Source organism: Phyllobates terribilis, unplaced genomic scaffold (assembly GCF_046119375.1).
Source record: "Phyllobates terribilis strain yellow unplaced genomic scaffold, ASM4611937v1 Scaffold_2__4_contigs__length_985480577, whole genome shotgun sequence".
In the NCBI taxonomy this organism is placed as follows: domain Eukaryota; kingdom Metazoa; phylum Chordata; class Amphibia; order Anura; family Dendrobatidae; genus Phyllobates; species Phyllobates terribilis.
In genome coordinates this window covers 166,872,265-166,892,380 of record NW_027362762.1, presented here as the reverse complement: position 1 = coordinate 166,892,380, position 20,116 = coordinate 166,872,265, and the positions used below count along the sequence as shown (strand labels likewise).

Genomic DNA, 20,116 nt, shown 5'->3' with positions numbered 1-20,116 from the left:
TTAATAAGATGTGTAGTAGAGGGGTTAGAAAGACACTAAACTTCAGGAAGGCAAATTTCCAACAGCTGAGAGATGATCTTAGTGCAATAAACTGGTACGATATGCTGAGATATAAAACTACACAAAACAAATGGGAGACATTTATTAGCATCCTGAATAGGACCTGTGCACAATATATACTCTATGGGAATAAACATGCTAGAAATAGGAGGAAACCACTATGGCTAAATAGAGCTGTAAGGGGTGCAATAAGTGACAAAAAGAAAACATTTAGAGAACTAAAGCAAGTAAGTAGTGTTGAGGCATTAAATAAATACAGAAAATTAAATAAATTCTGTAAAAAACAAATCAAGGCAGCAAATATTGAGACAGAGAGACTCATTGCTAGAGAAAGTAAAAATAATCCCAAAATATTCTTTAACTACATAAATAGTAAAAAGCTAAAAAATGATAGTGCTGGCCCCCTTAAAAATAGTCTGGGTGAAATGGTGGATGAGGATGTGGAAAAAGCCAATATGCTAAATGATTTTTTTTTCAACAGTATTTACACAAGAAAATTGCATGACAGAAAACATGATTAGTGATAGCAAAAATTCTCCATTAAATGTCACTTGCTTAACCCAGCAGGAAGTACGGCGGCGTCTAAAAATCACTAATGTTGACAAATCTCCGGGCCCGGATGGGATACACCCGCGAGTACTGCAGGAATTAAGTAAAGTCATAGATAGACCATTATTTTTAATCTTTAAAAATTCCATAATAATAGAGTCTGTACCAAAGGACTGGCGTATAGCAAATGTGGTGCCAATATTCAAAAAGGATACAAAAACCGAACTTGGAAATTATAGGCCAGTAAGCTTAACCTCTACTGTGGGTAAAATCCTGGAGGGTTTCCTAAGAGATGCTAAACTAGAAGAATAATAACCTCATGACCCAATATCAACATGGGTTTACGAGGGACCGTTCCTGTCAAACTAATCTGATCCGTTTTTATGAGGAGGCAAGTTCCGGACTGGACCAAGGAAAAGCAGTGGATGTTGTGTATATGGACTTTTTAAAAGCTTTTGATACGGTTCCACACAAAAGGTTGATACATAAAATGAGAACAATGGGGATAGGGGAAAATATATGTAAGTGGGTTAAAAACTGGCTCAGTGATAGGAAACAAAGGGTGGTTATTAATGGATCACACTTAGACTGGGTCTCAGTTAACAGTGGGGTACCACAGGGGTCAGTATAGGGCCCGCTTCTTTTTAACATATTTATTAATGATCTTGTAGGGGGCATACAGATTAGGATTTCAATATTTGCAGATGACACTAAACTCTGCAGGGTAATCAATACAGAGGAGGACAATTTTATATTACAGGAGGATCTATGTAAACTAGAAGCTTGGGCTAATAAATGGCAAATGAGCTTTAATGGGGATAAATGTAAGGTAATGCACTTGGGCAGAGGAAATAAAATGTATAACTATATGCTTAATTGTAAAACACTGGGCAAAACTGTCACTGAAAAAGACCTGGGTGTATTGGTGGACGACAAGCTCACGCTTGGTGGCCAGTGTCAGGCAGCTGCTGCAAAGGCAAATAAAATAATGGAATGCATTAAAAGAGGCATAGATGCTCATGAGGAGAACATAATTTTACCTCTATACAAGTCACTAGTGCGACCACACTTAGAATACTGTGTACAGTTTTGGTCTCCGGTGTATAAGAAAGACATAGCTGAACTAGAGCGGGTGCAGAGAAGAGCGACCAAGGTTATTAGAGGACTGGGGGGTCTGCAATACCAAGACAGGTTATTACACTTGGGGTTATTTAGTTTGGAAAAACGAAGGCTTAGGGGTGATCTTATTACTATGTACAAGTATATGAGGGGAGAGGACAAAGACCTGTCTACTGATCTTTTTACTCTGAGGCCAGAGGCGGGGACAAGGGGGCATCTTCTACGTCTGGAGGAAAGAAGGTTTAATCATAATCACAGACGCGGATTCTTTACTGTAAGAGCAGTGAGACTATGGAACTCTCTGCCGCATGATGTTGTAATGAGTGATTCAGTACTAAAATTTAAGAAGGGCATGGATGCCTTTCTTGAAAAGTACAATATTACAGGTTATATATACTAGATTCCTTGATAGGGTGTTGATCCAGGGAACTAGTCGATTGTCGTATGGCATCGGGAAGGAATTTTTTTTCCCCAATGTGGAGGTTAATGTTGCCACATGGGTTTTTGCCTTCCTCTGGATCAACATGTTAGGCTATGGGTTGAACTAGATGGACTTAGTAACATAGTTATTAACGTTGAAGGAAGACTATGTTACTTGTAACCCATGTCCTGAATACGTCTGTGTGGTGGCTCTTGAAGTAATGACTCCAGCAGCAGTCCACTCCTTGGGAATCTCCCCCAAATTTTTGAATGGCCTTTTCTTAACAATCCATTCAAGGCTGCGGTTATCCCGGTTGCTTGTGCACCTTTTCCTACCACACTTTTTCCTTCCACTCAACTTTCCATTAATATGCTTGGATACAGCATTTTGTGAACAGCCAGTTTCTTTAGCAATGACCTTTTGTGGCTTACCCTCCTTGTGGAGTGTGTCAATGACTGCCTTCTGGACATCTGTCAAGTCAGCAGTCTTCCCCATGATTGTGGAGCCTACTGAAACAGACTAAGGGACCTTTTTAAATGCTTGGGTGTTTTTTTTGTTAATTATTCTAATTTACAGAGATAATGACTTTTGTGTTTTCATTGGCTGTAAGCCATAATCATCAACATTAACAGAAAGAAACACTTGAAATAGATCACTCTGTTTGAAATGACTCTATATAATATATGAGTTTCACTTTTTGTATTGAAGAACTGAAGTAAATTAACTTTTTGATGATATACAGTACAGACCAAAAGTTTGGACACACCTCATTTAAAGATTTTTCTGTATTTTCATGACTATGAAAATTGTACATTCACACTGAAGGCATCAAAACTATGAATTAAGTATATAACTCCACATGTGTTAACAAAAAAGTGTGAAACAACTGAAAATATGTCTTATATTGTAGGTTCTTCAAAGTAGCCACCTTTTGCTTTGATGACTGCTTTGCACAAGTCAGCAGTATATACAAGTGCTTCTCACTAAATTGGAATATCAATTACATATATACCTACAGTTTGTATGTAGTCTTCTATTTCATATGCTGATATAGATATGTAAATACACACACATATGTATAGCGAGTTCTATATACAGCTGTTATAAGTACGGAACACGTCACTAATTTTCTAAGTAAATATATTTCTAAAGGTGCTATTGATATGAAATTCTCACCAGATGTCGGTAACAACCCATCAAATCCACAAAGGCAAAGAAATAACACCAAAGATATCCATAAATTAAGTTGTGTGTAATAATGAGAAATGACACAAAGTAGGGTGCAAAAAGCTATGGAAAGTCATGACACCAGCTGAAATCTACTTTTTTTTTCACTAAGTGGCAGGATTGCTTTCTATCAAGCGGTTCAACTGATGGCTTATAAAAAGGTGTCTCATTACCAAGATGCCCCACAAGAAACATCTCATGATGGCTAAAACAAGTGAGATGTCTCAAGACCTTCGCAACGTTATTGTTGCAAAACATACTGATGGCATTGGTTACAGAAGAATTTCTAAACTACTGAAGGTTGAGCACTGTTAGGCCAAAATCCAGAAGTGGAAAGAACATAATTTCACCAGTGGCAGTATGCAAGTTAATAGCTTTTTAATCACATCTGGCTGCCTTAATGGAGCAGCGACTACAGCGAGAAAATAAAGTTATATTCTCCCTGCAGCTGCTCTTCCAGCTGTCAGTACTTGCTACACAGTAAGCATGCTCTGATCACTCCCCTTGCACCTTGAGTGACCGCCTGCTCCTTGCATACACTGCAGAGCAGGTCATGGGTCAAGGTGCGTGATCACAGCGTGCTTATTGTGTAGAAAGCACTGACAGCTGGAAGAGCGGCTGCAGGGAGAATAGAACGTTATATTCTCCTGCAGTCATGATTAAAAGGTCATTATTGGCAGATTATCACTATATCTGTAGGTAAATAGCAGTCATTTGTAGGCGACAGGTTCCTTTAGAAAAAAAAAAAAAGTATTAGTTTGTCAGCACAAAAGAACTGTTTAAAAGTACACAACTTCAGACCAAAATCCAGCAAGTGAGGAGACCCCAGCGATGTGGTGTAATTAAAATTTCCATTTATTTGAAGGATGATATTTCCATAAAAAATGCACTTACAAAAAGAGCCAATTCACACCATATGGGCAAACAGAGTAAAAAAAAAAAATGCTACACGTTTCGGCTTAGAAAAGCCTTAATCATGGTACATACATTGGAATACAGGCAGGGTATAAATACAAAAGAACAGCAAACTGACAAAGGAAGTCCAATCAGTTAACTAATTAATTCTTATGACGTTCAGGTGTTACATCTTCGTTTCCAAGTTGGAGACAGGCTTTTTCTTTTTGTGGTTATTTAATGCTACAGACGTTATAATAAAAGTCCTGACATTGAAGTTTCTGGCAAGAGAATTGAAACAAATTAGCTGAACAGTATAGATTCTGCATGTTGGAAACAGTAATAAGTATACGAAACACAATGTATACCAATGAAATGTATGTATGTATAGCTGAATGAAAAATCTCCCACCAGTTTAGTTCGTCCGGTTTATTTCAGCTTTCATATAGATATCCATATATATCGTACTACCGTATATAATAAAACTATTATTTTCAATTATCCATTGCTGTATACAAAAGATATGTTGGCATTATTTATTAATATATATGGAACGAAAAATTACTTAGTTTGCTGTCAAAAAATAAAGAAATTGATAACTTTTTGTTCACAATGACCTGTTATTAATGTATTATAAATCTCTCCTCCACTTATTTCTCTATAACAGAAAAAGAAAGAAAAAATATATGTCATTGTGAATTTTTTCTTTTTTTGCTTAATTATTCGTCGCTTCAAACGCTTGTTCACACTCGTTTGGTTTCACATCCACTTTCCACTTTAAGGCTATGTACCCACGATGCAGAAATACTCCGGATTTTTCCTGAGCGTTTCCGCATCTCCCTGGCAGAAAAAAACGCATGCGGATTGTACATGCGTTTTTCCTGCCAGGGACATGCGGATGTGAAGCGTTCTTCACTTGCATTTCCGCATGCGGGTTGACAAGCGCTTTCCAAGCGATTTTAGCATCACTTGGAAAGTGCTTTTCAACTTGGTCACATTATATAAATCCATGCAACCAGCACGGATTTATATAGTGTGACCGAGAGAATGTCAAAAAATAAATGTATACTTACCCTCCGATGGCCCGCGCTGTCTTGCTTCACAGTCCCGGCTGCCGGCAGCGGTGGATTGAAGGACCTGCCGATGTCAGCGCAGGTCCTTCATTCCATTGCGAGGTGCCGGGAAGCAAAGACGCACCGCGGGCCGCCAGAAGGTAAGTATACACTGTGTTCCAAATTATTATGCAACTAATATTTTCTCAGATTTTCCCAAATTACCTATGTGAATTGCAGTCATTGTAATTTTCCAGTCAAATAACTATTAGAGTACAATTGAAAGGTTTTTGTACAAACTGCCTATGATAACAGTATATTTTTAAAAAAATAAAAAACTCAAACTGCACTCAAAATGCATGTTCCAAATTATTATGCACAGCAGAGTTTTCAACATTTTCATTTTAATAAAGAACAAAAAAATGGTCATTTTTGAAATTCTAAGCATTAGCTGGTTATTACAAACTGAAATCAAACAGTTTCTGCTTTAATTGTTTTGCATGAGGACAGAATACCCTCCCAGAGCTGTTGCTTAGATGTGAACTGCCTGCCACCATCATAGACACTCCTTTTGATGATGCTCCAGAGGTTCTCAATGGGGTTGAGGTCAGGGGAGCATGGGGGCCACACCATAAGTTTGTCCCCTTTTATGCCCATAGCAGCCAGAGATGCAGATGTGTTATGTGCAGCATGTATCCTTTATTTAACAGAGATGGCACTGGATGGTAACATGATCTTAATTATATTGTAAAACAAGATCCCTTCTAACATTCAAGCCGACAGGCGTTCTTGTATCCAGCTTGAACATCCAGTAGCTTTCCCTGTTCAAAATTTTCCTCCTGAAATCACCGCCCCGTGCAGATCGTCTCACTCTTTCTATACCACAGAACTTCAGCTTGGTTGTATCACTCCCATGACAAGCAGCAAATTGCCTGGATACTGCTGAAATTCCCACCTTTAAGTCTCCAACTGCATCAGACATATGTCTTCTAATGCGTCTTTTTAAAGGGCCAATTGTACACCCTACATATTGGAGTTTACACTCGATGCACTCCACCAAGTAAACCACCCCTGTGGTGTCACAATTTATAAAATCCTATATAGGGTATGTGATACCTGTACTAACGGAGGAAAAGTCCTTGCATTTAATGATATGTTTGCAGCTGATGCATATATTTTTGCCGCAACCATAAAAACCTGTGGTTTTTAGCCAGTTCCCGTCAGTATTTATTTTCAATAAATAAGCTGGGTGACACCAAAGATCAGATTGTAGGGGCTTTTTTGGCTGTTTAAAAGTACAGGCGCTGGGTGCATCATGGTCCCACCTGCTTGTTCCCCCCCCCCCCCCCCCCATCTCCACCGTTCTCTGGCTCTATCAAGCCAGTGCTGTCAGAGGGTTGGGCTGAGGGGGTGTAGGAGGAGGGAAAACAAGCAGGTGGGAAGGTGTAGTTAAATGTTTGGCCCCACCATAATTCACTGAGAGCCTGCACTTGCAGACAAGACACTTGAAGTTTCATTTACCCAGGTGGTGCCATTACAGAGATCCCATTTCTGGCCCCATAACCACAGCAGTGTAGTCCTGTCCTAAGCACTAAGTATCACATTACTTTATAATGTGGAGTCAGGACAATAGGACACCAGTGATGATGGGACTTGTACAACAAAGATGTATTGATACATCAGAATTAACCCCTTAATGACCAGTCCAATATTTTTAACATCAGCCCAGTATCCCTTTATGTTGTAACTTTTCGCCGCTTCCCAGTGATTCTGAATTTTTTTGTGATACATTGTACTTTTGTTAGTGGTAAATTTAGGTAGATATTTTCACAAATAAACGCAAAACATCAGCATTTGTGACGATTTTGAAATATTTGCAATTTCCAATTTTTATACCCTTAAACCAGTTAGTCATGCTGTACAAAACAAACATTTCCCACATGTCCACTTTACATCTGCATCATTTTATTAGGATGTTAGAAGGGTTAAAAGTTTAGCAGCGTTTTCTCAAGACATTTACAAAACCTGTTTCTTTATGGACCTAAAGATTCAGATTTAAATTGACTTTTTTTGGGGAGTGTCCAATATATAGACCCCCTCAGTGATACCATCTTAAAAACCAGACCCCTCAAATACTTCCAAACTGCTGTCAGGAAATTTAACCTTTCAGGTGGTATACAGGGATTAATGCAAAGTGAAAAGAAAATAAATTGTAGCACTTTAAGGGAATAATTACTTCAGCTCCAATTTTTTCACTTATACAAGGAATAGCACAAGAAAATGTACCACAAAACATGTTACTTGGTTTCTTCTGAGTGTGCCGATACCCCACGTGGTCAGAAACTTCTATTTGGACAAACGGCCGAGCTGGGAAGGGAATAAGCACCATTTGAGTTTTGGAACAGAAGTTTGGCTAAAATAGATTGTGGGCACCATGTCACATTTGCAGGGCTATCAAGGTGCCTAAAACAGCCACATGTGACCCCATTTTGGAAACTGCAACCCCCCACCCTCAATGATTTATTTATTTTTTTTCCAGGGGTTTAGTAAACATTTTGAACCCACGGGTACTACACAGAATTTGATAACATTAAGTTGTCATATTGAAAAATTTCCCCTTCCAAAAATGTTACTTTATTCCCAAGTTTTTTACTTTTGCAAGAGCAAACAGACTGGACCACACAGTTTGTTACCCACTTTGTTCTGAGCACAGCAATACCTCACATGTAGTCAAAGAGTACCGTTTGGACACATGGCAGGGCTTGGAAGGGAAGAAGCGGTATTTGGAATGCAAGTTTAGCTGGAATAGATTGCAGGCACCATGTCTCAGAGAGCCCCTGAGGTACCAAAAAATCCAAAAGATCCCATTTTGGAAACTAGACCCCATCAACGAATTCATCTAGGGCTGTAATGAGCTTGTTGAACCCATAGGTGCTTCACAGAACTTTAAAGTGTAGATTTAAAAAAACAAAAACCACACATTTCTGCAAAAATGTTATTTGCCTCAAATTTGTAGTTTTTTTGCAGTGAATAGGAGACAATGGACCACAAAAAAATGGTAATATTTGTCCTGAACACGATACCAACCCATATGTGGTCAAAAACTCGATTTTGCACATGAATTTGCCTGCATATTGTGAATGCCATGTTGCATTTGCAGAGCCTCTGATATGCCAAAATAGCAGATACTGTTGTGGTGAAGTTTAAAGCTGGATTTGGATACAAAAAAAGATTTCCCAAGTTTAAACATCTCGAGCACTGTGCAAGCGATCATATTGAAATGGGAGTATCAGACCACTGCAAATCTACCAAGACCTGGCTGTCCCTGTAAACTTTCATCTCGAACAAGACTGATCAGAGATGCAGCCAAAAGGCTCATTATCACTCTGTATGAACTGCAGAGAGCTACAGCTGAGGTGGGAGAGTCTGTCCATAGGACAATCAGTCAGTCACTCTGCACAAATCTGGCCTTTATGGAAGAGTGGCAAGAAGAAAGCCATTTCTCAAAGATATCCATAAAAAGGCACGTTTGAAGTTTGCCACAAGCCACCTGGGAGACAAACATGTGGAATAAGGTGCTCTGGTCAGATGAAACCAAAAATTTAGCTTTTTGGCCACAATGCAAAATGATATGTTTGGTGTAAGAGCAACACCGCTCATCACCCTCAAAACACCATCCCCACTGTCAAACATGGTGGTGGCAGCATCATGGTTTGGGCCTGCTTTTCTTCAGCAGGGACAGGGAAGATTGTTGAAATTGATGGGAAGAAGGCTAGAGCCAAATACAGGACCATTCTGGAAGAAAACCTGTTGGAGACTCCAACAGACCTGAGACTGGGATGGAGATTTATCTTCCACCAAGACAATGATCCCAAACAAAGCAAAATCTACAATGGAATGGTTCAAAAATAAAACGTATCCAGGTGTTAGAATGGCCAAGTCAAAGTCCAGACCTGAATCAAATTGAGAATCTGTGGAAAGAGCTGAAAACCGCTGTTCAAACACCCTCCATCCAACCTCAATGAGCTCGAGCTGTTTTGCAAGGAAGAATGGGCAAGAATTTCAGCCTCTCGATGTGTAAAACTGATAGAGACATGCCCCAAGCGACTTGCAGCTGTAATCGCAGCAAAAGGTGGTGCTACAAAGTATTAACTCAAGGGGGCTGAATATTGCACACCCCACTTTTCAGTTTAATTTAAGAGTTTAAAATATCCAATAAATTTTGTTCTACTTCATGACTGTCCCACTTGTTGATTCTTCCCCCCAAAAATTAGAATTTTATATCCATGTTTGAAGCCAGAAATGTGGCAAAAGGTAGAAAAATTCAAAGGGGGCCCAATACTTTCACAAGGTACTGTACATGTACAACAGGTAAAATCAGATCCTAAAGACATCTGGGTTGAGTCTAACCCCACTCACACCCCTGACTGGCAGCGTTCTCTGTACACGACGTCAGTGGTGAGGCAGGATTACACAAGTTAGCCTGCATATGAGAGTCCTCTAGTGAGGATCTCCTGTTGGAAAAACAATGGTTTTGAAATTATAGCACACAGCCCAATTTGTGACACGTCACTGAAATCAGGCTCCCAGCTGTTACATCATGCTGCCCTCACATTAAAAATCAGATTTTTTTTTTTTTTTTTTTTTTTTTTTATTTAAAAGAAATTTGTCCACTAGTTTGACAACTCCTTGTCATACCCCCACACTCTGCCCTGATAAAATGAAAAACCTGTACTCCCCGCAGTGCTGGTGCCATTCTAGCACTTGCTCTCCCCGAGTCACCCATGCACTTGTGACAAGCGACCATGGCACCATATCAGTGCTGACGTCACTGTCCCCACCTTTGTACGAATTGAACATGAAGAGGAAGTCAGCAGCTGTAGCCCAGACTTCCTCTTAATGTTTGATCTGTATGTAGGTGGGGGACAATGACATCAGTACTGATGGGTCTCACATGCTGTTGTGACGCCAGCGCCCAGGGACTGCAAGTGTAGACACAGCTGGAATGACACGGGAGGAGAGTACAGGCTTTTATCGGGGCCAAGCATTTAGATCAAGAAGGAGTTGTCCTAGTAGTGGAGAATCCCTTTAAGAGTGACAGTGCTCAGACACAAGCAAGTCCTACCACAGGGGTAAAACATCTGGAAACAATTGATCATTGAGGAAAGTAGAAAATCTGATTAGAGCCAATGAAGGTATTTCAGTTAGTTTGTGAATTTCTAATTTACCCCTTAACCATTTAGGTGCGGGGCCAACAAAACATAGCAAGTCATCACGTATCCACACTATTTTACCATCAATATTTCTTGCATTTATCCCATTTGATGCAGATTTTATCAAGTCACACCGAGAACACTGGACATGCTTTGCTGTAATAGTGAAAGCTGCAGCCAATAATTGTTATATGACCAGTTCAGGGACAGTCAATCTATGGGATTGGGGGGGGGGGGGGGAAGGGTGCTGGTCTGGGATGCATGTATCAGTATATAACAATTTTTATTTTATGCATCAGTGGAGCTATTCATAAGGGACTGCCCAGTAGTGTACAACCTCAGTAAACAAATGTTCAGATTTCACAATAAGTACAGCTGTATGAACTTAAAGAGGGTGCAAAGTAAAAGCAAACATTGCAGATCAGTGGGTTCAAACCCAGGGCATACTTGTGGATTTCTGCTGCAGTCAAGTGTAACATTCAGGCAAATTTACAGTGCAAGTGACTTCACATGCTGTAGGTTTAGTTGTATTTGTTTGGGAGCCACAGAAACTTCTGCAACAAAAGTGTGCATAATACAAATCCAACTTTTGGTTACCATCTTAAGTTTTTGGGAAATTGATAACGGACAGCAAAAATTCACTTAGTTCCTGCAAAGTGGATGGATTTATAGAAATCTAATGCCCACTTTTCAATAAACAAATGTTAACTGACCTGCGGTGCATGTTTGAAATCTAGAATATGTCAATTTCTCTTGTGGGTATGCCAAGTTGTGCGTTAATTTCTCACAATCACATTAGATATGTTCCCATGATCATAAGCAAGGGTGTGTACACAGGGAGACCTCATGTCTAGTGATTAGAGGGCGTGTTTGCCACTGCTAGATATTCAATCTAGCATCAGGGTGCTTGTGTGCTCATTATCCGATAAGAGTATAAAGGCCCCGTCACATTAAGAGACGCTATAGCGATCCCGACAACGATACGACCTGTCAGGGATCGTTGCTATGTGGTCGCTGGTGAGATGTCAAACAGTCAGATCTTCCCAACGACGCAGCAACCCGTAACGATTAGTGTTGAGCGAGTATGTTCTATTAACCCTTTCGCCAAGTATGCTCGGGCTGAGCTCCGAGTATTTACAGCTGCTCGGTGACTAGGTTAAATCACTCCCGTGTGCATGATTTGCAAATGTGACAGCTTTATTACATGTGAGGAATGTCTATTTCTTACACATTCTTCACATGTAATAAAGCTGTCAAACAGTTGCAAGTCATGCACACGGGAGCGATTCAACCATATCACTGAACAGCTATAAATACTCGGAGCTCGGCCGAGCATACTCGGAACAGAACACTCGTTCAACCCTAGTAATGATCTGTATAATGATGCACGCCTATGTGTTTGTGTCTGAGTCGTCAACAAGGTCGTTGGTAAGGTGTCAAACACACCGATGCATGCTACCCAGCGGGGCCTCAACGATCAAAAAAGGTCCAGACCATTCCGACACGACCAGCGATCTCACAGCAGGGGCCTGGTCGCTGCTAAGTGTCAAACGTAACGAGATTGCTACTGAGGTCACTGTTGTGTCACAAAACTTGTGCCTCAGCAGCGATCTCGCTTAGTGTGACAGGGCCTTTAGACCCAATGATGAGGGCCAATCACGGCAATGCCGTAGCAATGTTGGCTACTGGTATTACCATGTTTGGCAAGCAATTCCCTGCATATTTATTGGTAGTCTAACAGCCGTGAAACATGCTGGGTGGGAATTCTAGCATGCCGCTCGAGCACCCACGATTGAAAACACTTGCTCATCACTACTCATGTCATCTGTCCCACTCACTTTACTGAGTAGGACAAGCCCTTTAACTACACATGTTTCAGGGGAAAACTGCAGTTGCACAGGTAGTTAAGAACTGTGCAGAAGTTTGCTGCATATTATAATGACTTCTCTTCAACATGCTGCAGATTTTCCATGCAACATAGTACTAGTGTATATGTGCAGCATAAATTCTGGTCAGAGGGTGACCGCCTCAATAATGAGTGTAAAGATGGCAGAAAGCTGACATTTCTGCATAAAGATCCCATTTATAAAGTCAGGATCTGTAGCACACCCCATTACAGATTTGTCATGATTTGTTACAGCAGTCCAACTTGAGCACAATGAAGGCAAAAAGGTAGTTTTATTAAAAAAAGCAGACAAGAAACATTAGAAAAATGTAGGATCTGGCATGGATGCAGCATTACACTTCAGTAATCAGTTTAGAAAACTAGTGCAATAGATACACTTCTGTAACAAAAAAAATTAAATATTTCTATACATTAAGGAAAAAAGTCAAAAAGTTGTGATATTCACATCTGTAACAGTGTACGGTGCAAAAATAAGACCAAGGCCTAATGCAGATAAGCGTGGTATGATTAGTGTTAAAACATCCCAAAATATAAATAAAATACTCATTTCAATTCTTTAGTCCTTTAGGAAAAAAGCAGACTGATGATGCAGAACATCCAGAGTGTTTTCTGTAATCCATACCAAAAATCTGTGCAGTGAGGAAAGGAGTTATACCATATAAATAGGGAATTCATTTAGTCCATTACTTCTGGTGAACACTGGAGCAGATCACATTAAGTACTCCTGCTTTTCATCCTCAGGGTCATTGTTCGTTTGTAAGGCCTTTTCTGCCTCCTCTTCCTCTGCTGGCTCATTGGTCTGGTAGCTGCCCTTGTGTTTGTACAGGTAGAGTGCAACCAGCGCCAGCACAATCAGCAGTGTCAGGACCACAGCACAGATTACACCTAGAAGGAAAACAGATTAGAACAACAAATTTAAAAAAAGGAGACCGCTTGTTAAACTAGGTGCCATTTAGAACAGTAGGGGAGAAAGCAAATTCTGTAGTAATTTTTAGCTTGTCAGGCCACTCAAGACTTTGGTAAATATAGTGCTTTAGATATACGATGGTGAACTTCCATACTAATACTGTGCTGGCTGCATTGGAACCCATGCACATTTTTAATCTTACCGTTTAAAATTTTAGGGTTCATTAGATTTTTGCCATGCTATCCAAGAGCAGCATGATTTAGTGACAGATTGCTGTAATCAGGGTCTCATACTATTCCGCATGTTGTCATTTTGAGGATTAAAAAAAACAAACTTGTCTGATGCAGATCTAGCAGCATTTTGATTGCCGAGCCCTGTATAACTCCAGCCACAGTACTGATTGGCAGCTGTCTGTACAATGGATAGGCAGAAAGCCAGTGTTATACAAAGTAGGAAGACTACATGGCACAAGACCGTGCTAAAACACTTATTTAGCAAGAGATTACTTGAACACAGCCCAGTAAGTGACACCTTGCTGAAGTCAGCCTCCATATTATGCTACTCTCAGATTAAATTGCAAAAACAGATTCCTTTTAAGTGCTGTGCACTAGTGATGAGCGATGTATTAAATCTGTCAAACAGTTGCAAATCATGTTCAGGAGTGATGAAAACTTAAAGCCCGAGCAGCTATAAATACTCGGTGCTCGGCTGAGTATACTCAGCGAAAGGGTTAACAAAACATACTCATCACTACTGTGCACAGGTACATTGTAATGACTTGGAATAAAGATATTGCCATGGATTGAGTAACTACCCTTTTGCAGATTGACGAGTTCATTATTCTCATCTCAAAGTGCTGACATAAAACCAGGTTCTCTAGGACATACATTGATCCTGAGAAAGGGCTACAGCAATATATCCACTTTAGTTTTCTCTACAGGGTAATTGGAGGGCAAGGGTGGAGTGGGAGAGAGTCTACAAGAAAGCCCCATATGGGTACCACGTCTCCTATCCAGTGGAGGAAACATAAGAGTTTACAAACAGGACAACAAGGGAGCAGCAGCTGGCTGAGATAAAACATTGGCCTACCTGATTTTAAGCCAGTTTTACCTCACAGAAAAAACAAATCAGCTGCAATGCCATGTAATGTCCATCCTCTTACACCTCCCCTGTCCAGGAGCTGGTCTGTTCAGACCATGTTTCTGAAGTCAGCCAGTACACAGGGGTACATTTATAAGACTTGCAGCACAAGATATTTTTTTTTGGACACATTTAAATGTGGAACTCCTTTTTTATTTCAAGATCTATTGTTTAAGATGTATTTGTACTTCCCCAAACAAAATATCACTAGGTCCATCTTATTTTAGCAGTGGAAAACTAAAAGGGTAACATTACCTGCAACCACAGCTTTATCAGCCTTGTCCGAGTCAGACGGAGAGATTGTAGTATCATTTGTAAATGGAAGAGTTTGTGCTAAAGAGAAAAAAAATTTGAGAGTTAGAAAACTAGGTTACACAGGAAGGGTTATGTTACAATGAAGAGGGGACCAAGCAGTAACATTACACTGGGGAAAAGGAGCATTATGCATGTTTTCTGGAGTAGTATAAAAAAAAAAGTTATAAGGGCAGCTTTCAATAGAAAAACCTTCAGACGGGTTTGTTTTGGTCAATACAAGGCAACCATAAACAGAAGTATGAAAATCATTTGATAGAGCCTCCCAACATGTACAATATTGAGGTATCAATGGACCTGCCAACATCAAGCACTTATGGGCAATCTGCATGTGTAAAAGGTCTCTGCCACCTTTGACGACTTCCATAAGCACATGTAATTGGGGCTAACAAATAATTGTAGTTGCTTTTCAAACTTTTGCACCGCTTGCCTTCTATAGTCTGTTTTGTATTGCTGTCTGATTTACTTAACTGAATACATCAGTCAGCCTATGGCAGTGATGGGGAATTTAAACTTTTCTGAGCCCCTTAGCCAATTTAAGATCAAAGTTGAGTGTACAAAGCAGCTTGTAAACGCAAAACAATGCAAAGTTTTTAAACCCTTTAAAGGGAATCTGTCCAGGTTTTTGCCATGTGCTCCGAGTGGAATGATGTGGGGGACAGGCACCACCAATTCCAGGGTTACATCACTTTCTAGTCTACATTTTTTTTTTTTTTTTTTTTTTTTTTTTTTAAATCAATACGTTTCCTTGGCTGCAGATCTGTTATTGAATGCAGAGTTCTGTTTCTCTACCCACAGCATTAATTAGCAAGTTTCTGCCTATGCAGTGTCCTCAAAGCTGCCAGTTAGTGGTGGGGGTTACACAGTACGAGGACTACATAGCACAAGATAATTAGACCTCTAGTGATAAACCACATTTTATTGAAACAGGCTCTCAGATTACATAGCAAAATCCTGGTGACAGATTCCCTTTAATAAGTTACAGATTCCAGCCTTTGTCGATTTGTTAGCATTGATAATTCTGGTGCATAGAAAGTGACTAAAGTAATGAAGGGGGAAAAAAAATTAAAAAAAATTCTATAATAAATATATATACACACACACACACACACACACACACAATCTGTTCTCTGTCGTGATGGTGCAATTTATATGGCTTTCATTTCTTTGCAAAATATAAATCTGCATTTGTTGTAACTTACTTTCAGAAGTCACTGTGGTTAGAAGACCCATAATTCAGGTGTTCAAGCCTTCCTCCAATAGTTAATCCTAAAGACAAAAAAAAAAAAACCCATCAACCCCAACATTCAAGATTGTGCTGTAAAAATAAATCCAAAGTGAAACTATGGACAAAATCTGAAGTCACAGGAGTGACCAGAGTCCATGGAGAAGATTCAAGACACATGCAAAGTTTACAGTGTGTAATATCCTACAGATTTCTCAACACCAATCCCTGCCTGGGATCTAAAGGTCCATTTAGAAGATGCAATTCGCTCCAATCACCTACATGCAAGTTGATCAGCACCAATACTGGCATATTACATAGGTTGACAAGTACTGATCCCATTAAGGTTAATGGGTGGGGTTTACCAAAATAAATCTGGGTCATTTGTTGATTTCCAATTAAGAGTTTGCTCAGACATTAGCATAGCTAGTCAAGATAACATGAAAGTCATTTGTGCCCATATAGTTAGGCTTTGGGTGACGGTCAGTTGGACATCCATCACAATAAGCAGCACTGCAGACGTCAGGTAGCTGCTTATATCGTTTCTCCAAGTAAACTTGTTTATGGGGACAGAATGAGAATGTAGCAATATTGAGTAGGGTGTATAACAGTTTGTGTAAGTGTGCTCTTAGTATGGCCAATGGCTTCGTGCAGCATCAAGCCCCTTGATTGACAGCTCTCACTTGCCCAGAGCTAGTGCTGCCTGAATTGAACCCCTTGCTCTATATGTTCTGACTGCAGAAGCTTTGTACACAAAAGTGTAGCGAGCAGCTGTTCCAGATGAACAGAGCGACAAGAGCACGTCCACTCACTGCACAACCATTTTAATGTAAAAACTGGGTCAAATTCTGTGTGTGGTGACAGACTCCCTTAAATATATTCTGATTTACAAACCTACATCAATCTTGATAAGAACATTAGTGTTATGAGTACAACTAGGATCCAAGGGGTAAAGTTTCTCCTTGTAGAGTGTGCCAAGCCAAGCCTGGCATGCCAATGTGAGGAGGCTTATAGTCCTGCAATGTTCCTCTGGGAAATTAAATATGCAAATTATCTCTTCAGAGGAAGAGGACTAGAACTCTAGTGCCACCTACTGGAAGTAGCAATCCTTAAAGTCAATGTTGACACTAACAAGCCTTACCACATGACTTAGGACAAAAGCCAAACCAGAATCGGTTTGCAGATGCCGTTTTGGGGTGCCACCCTTCATCAATGCAAGATCTGGTTTGGCTAGGCGAGAGGCTTCTGACCAAGATCCAAAGTTTCTCTTTTTGGAGAATGACATGCCAATGTGAGGAGGCTTATAGCTAGAACTCACTTCATAAGACCCTCTTATTATCAAGCTGGTAACCTTTCAAGATAGACCAGGGTTGTCAAATTACACAAGCCTCATTAGGTTTAAGATCTATGAAATGTATATCTCCGTTTCACTTGAACTGTTGCTAGATTTCACAGTACAAGCTGGATACATGTGTCCTCAACAGGGAAAAGGGCACAAGCTGCTGGCAGACACCCCATTTAACCTGTGTGCGCATAATACAGGTCCCATTTTACATAAAATCTTGAAATGCAAGTCACTTGGCACTGAACATACAATCATTCAAAAGTTAGTTTATACCTATACAGTAGCATATTGCAGAGGTATATAGTGGAGGACAGTGGTGAAGAGTTCTCTTCTGCTCACCTTCATACAACCTTAGTGGCCCATTGTAGGACACTGTCAGACAGCACAGATATCCTGAGTCAGTAAGCAGGTGTAGTATTCAAGCTAAACCATAGTAAAAAGCTCACTCATCTTTGGTGTCAGGAAAAGCCTTCAAGTTTCTTATTAGTTCATTAAATTTGAATACAAACAGTATATCCATACTACCCAATGCATATGTCATGAACAGCTTTGACATGTATGATCTAGAGCAGGGGTCTCAAACTCGGCTGGGTATATGGGCCGCACATGGAAAAAATTTGAATTTGGGGGGCCGCATTCTTTGTTCAATGTGACATTTTTAGTGATACCATTTTTTTTGTATACACCTTTTGAACATTTTTGCAGTGTTTATTTTTTTATGGCTTGGGTCGTTATGGATGTGGCGATAATAAACGTGCACTTTTTTGTGTTTACTTTAGTTTACATATAAAACAGCATTTTTAGTGCCCAATATTTTTTCATGCTTTATTTTTTTATTTTTTTTACAATTTTATTTCCCCCAATTAGCATCATATAGTAATAATGGAAAACATCCTGAGGCTCTGTGCCCCATCCCGGTCCCCATCCTGAGGCTCTGTGCCCCATCCCGGTCCCCATCCTGAGGCTCTGTGCCCCATCCCGGTCCCCATCCTGAGGCTCTGTGCCCCATCCCGGTCCCCATCCTGAGGCTCTGTGCCCCATCCCGGTCCCCATCCTGAGGCTCTGTGCCCCATCCCGGTCCCCATCCTGAGGCTCTGTGCCCCATCCTGGTCCCCTCTTGTGGCTATGTGCCCCCTGTGCTGTTCTTCACACACATAAAATAGAAAAAAGAAAAAAAAAAAAAAAAAAAAAAAATGATGATTCTCACCTGTCCTCCGTTCCCTCGGCGGCCTTCCTGCAGATGTGGCCCGCAGGCACCACAGAGTCCGACCCCTTGACGATCCCGACCTGGTCCAGGAGGAGCGGCCGACAGCAGCGCTGCATTGCCGCACAGAGACTGTCTCCCAGCACAGCATTTTCAATGTCAGCCGCCGGCCAATCAGAGGTCAGCAGCTGACATCTGCATATGGCAATGACGTCATACTCGCTGCGCCGACACGCAGATATCAGCTGCTGGCCTCTGATTGGCCAGCGGCTGGCATTGGAAATGCAGTGCTGGGAAACAGTCTGTGCGGCAATTCAGCGCTGCTGTCGGCGGCTCCTCCTGGACCAGGTCGGGATCGTCAAGGGGTCTGTGCCTGCGGGCCGCATAAAGCAGCCTCAGGGGCCGCGTGTTTGAGACCCCTGATCTAGAGTATGTCTCATATTAAACTGTGGCCTATGGGCCAAATCTGGCCTGCATGGTGGTTATAATTGGCCTGTGACACCAGAACCACCATCCCTATGTGGGGCCCATTATACTGTATACTTGTCGGCCCAAAACTTTGTCCAAGCTTTTAATTTTGGCCCTCTGTGTTTAAGTTTGACATCCCTGTTCTAGATAGATCACACATGAGGCAGCAGGCTGGCACTATCTAATTATGGGTGGATCATGAACAACCTGATTTCACAATGCAGCAAAAAAACTCACTTGTATGACACGTATTCAATATTATGCCAACACTTCTCTTATCAAGTGTAACAGGATTTTATTTTGTAGCAGATACCAGTTATACGGCATTTTTTTTAGAACTGTATGTTTAGCTAAAAGGAAAACTTGTGAACAGATACTAGGTTATATAGACACAGATCTAATGTACAGTTCATTCCATTGGAATGCCTTATATCTAAATCAAGTATCCAAAACTCCTCTCAAGTGGTTAGAGGAGGGGTGGGGAACTTCAAGCTGTTTACAGCCCCCAGGCAAATTCCTGGGGAGCATCCCCTCCTGATGTCTACAGTATACTGCAGCCAGTGTCTGCTGTGATGTCTATGCTCCAGCCCCATGTCTCCCATGATGTATTTTCTCCTGTGACTGTATACAGTAGTCTCGGTGTCTCCCATGTGATGTGTACAGCCCACCTCCCATTGTTTGAGTAGTGATAAATTTTGCACTGTGTGGCCAATTTAAGATCAATGTTGAATTGCACAAAAAAAGTTTGTAAAAGCAAAATGCAAAGTTTGTGACACAAACCCTTTAAAAAGGGAATCTCACCAGGTTTTTGCCATGTGTTACCTGCCACATAACATACATCTGTTTGGTATGACTTACTACCGAGAGTTCTTTACAAAACTCATTGGCGCAAAGTCGCCTGCGCTCCAGACCAAGCAAATTTGGAAAAGGAGTTACAAGTAGCAACATCTGCACCACCTGACATCACATTAGGGCAAGTTAATTAAATGCTTGACCAAATATAGCAGGGTACATTTTCAAGTTAATAATTCTGTATGGCCCCTGAAGAATGGTATAAATATTTAAGGGGCCCCT

General features: G+C 40.7%; 1 protein-coding gene across 4 annotated transcripts in view; it reads right to left on the bottom strand.

Annotated features, from left to right (window-relative positions):
* Positions 1–12,694: 12,694 nt before the first annotated feature.
* SMAGP (small cell adhesion glycoprotein) overlaps positions 12,695–20,116 on the bottom strand; it is a 53,689-nt gene continuing 46,267 nt past the window's right edge. For all 4 annotated transcript variants that reach the window (XM_073663231.1, XM_073663232.1, XM_073663234.1 and 1 more), the window contains 3 exons: positions 16,003–16,069; positions 14,744–14,821; positions 12,695–13,326 (listed from right to left, as the gene is read on the bottom strand). In XM_073663231.1, the coding sequence (XP_073519332.1) occupies positions 13,151–13,326; positions 14,744–14,821; positions 16,003–16,033 (285 nt within the window). In that variant the 5' untranslated portion in view covers positions 16,034–16,069 and the 3' untranslated portion in view covers positions 12,695–13,150. The remainder of the gene's footprint in view (positions 13,327–14,743; positions 14,822–16,002; positions 16,070–20,116) is intronic.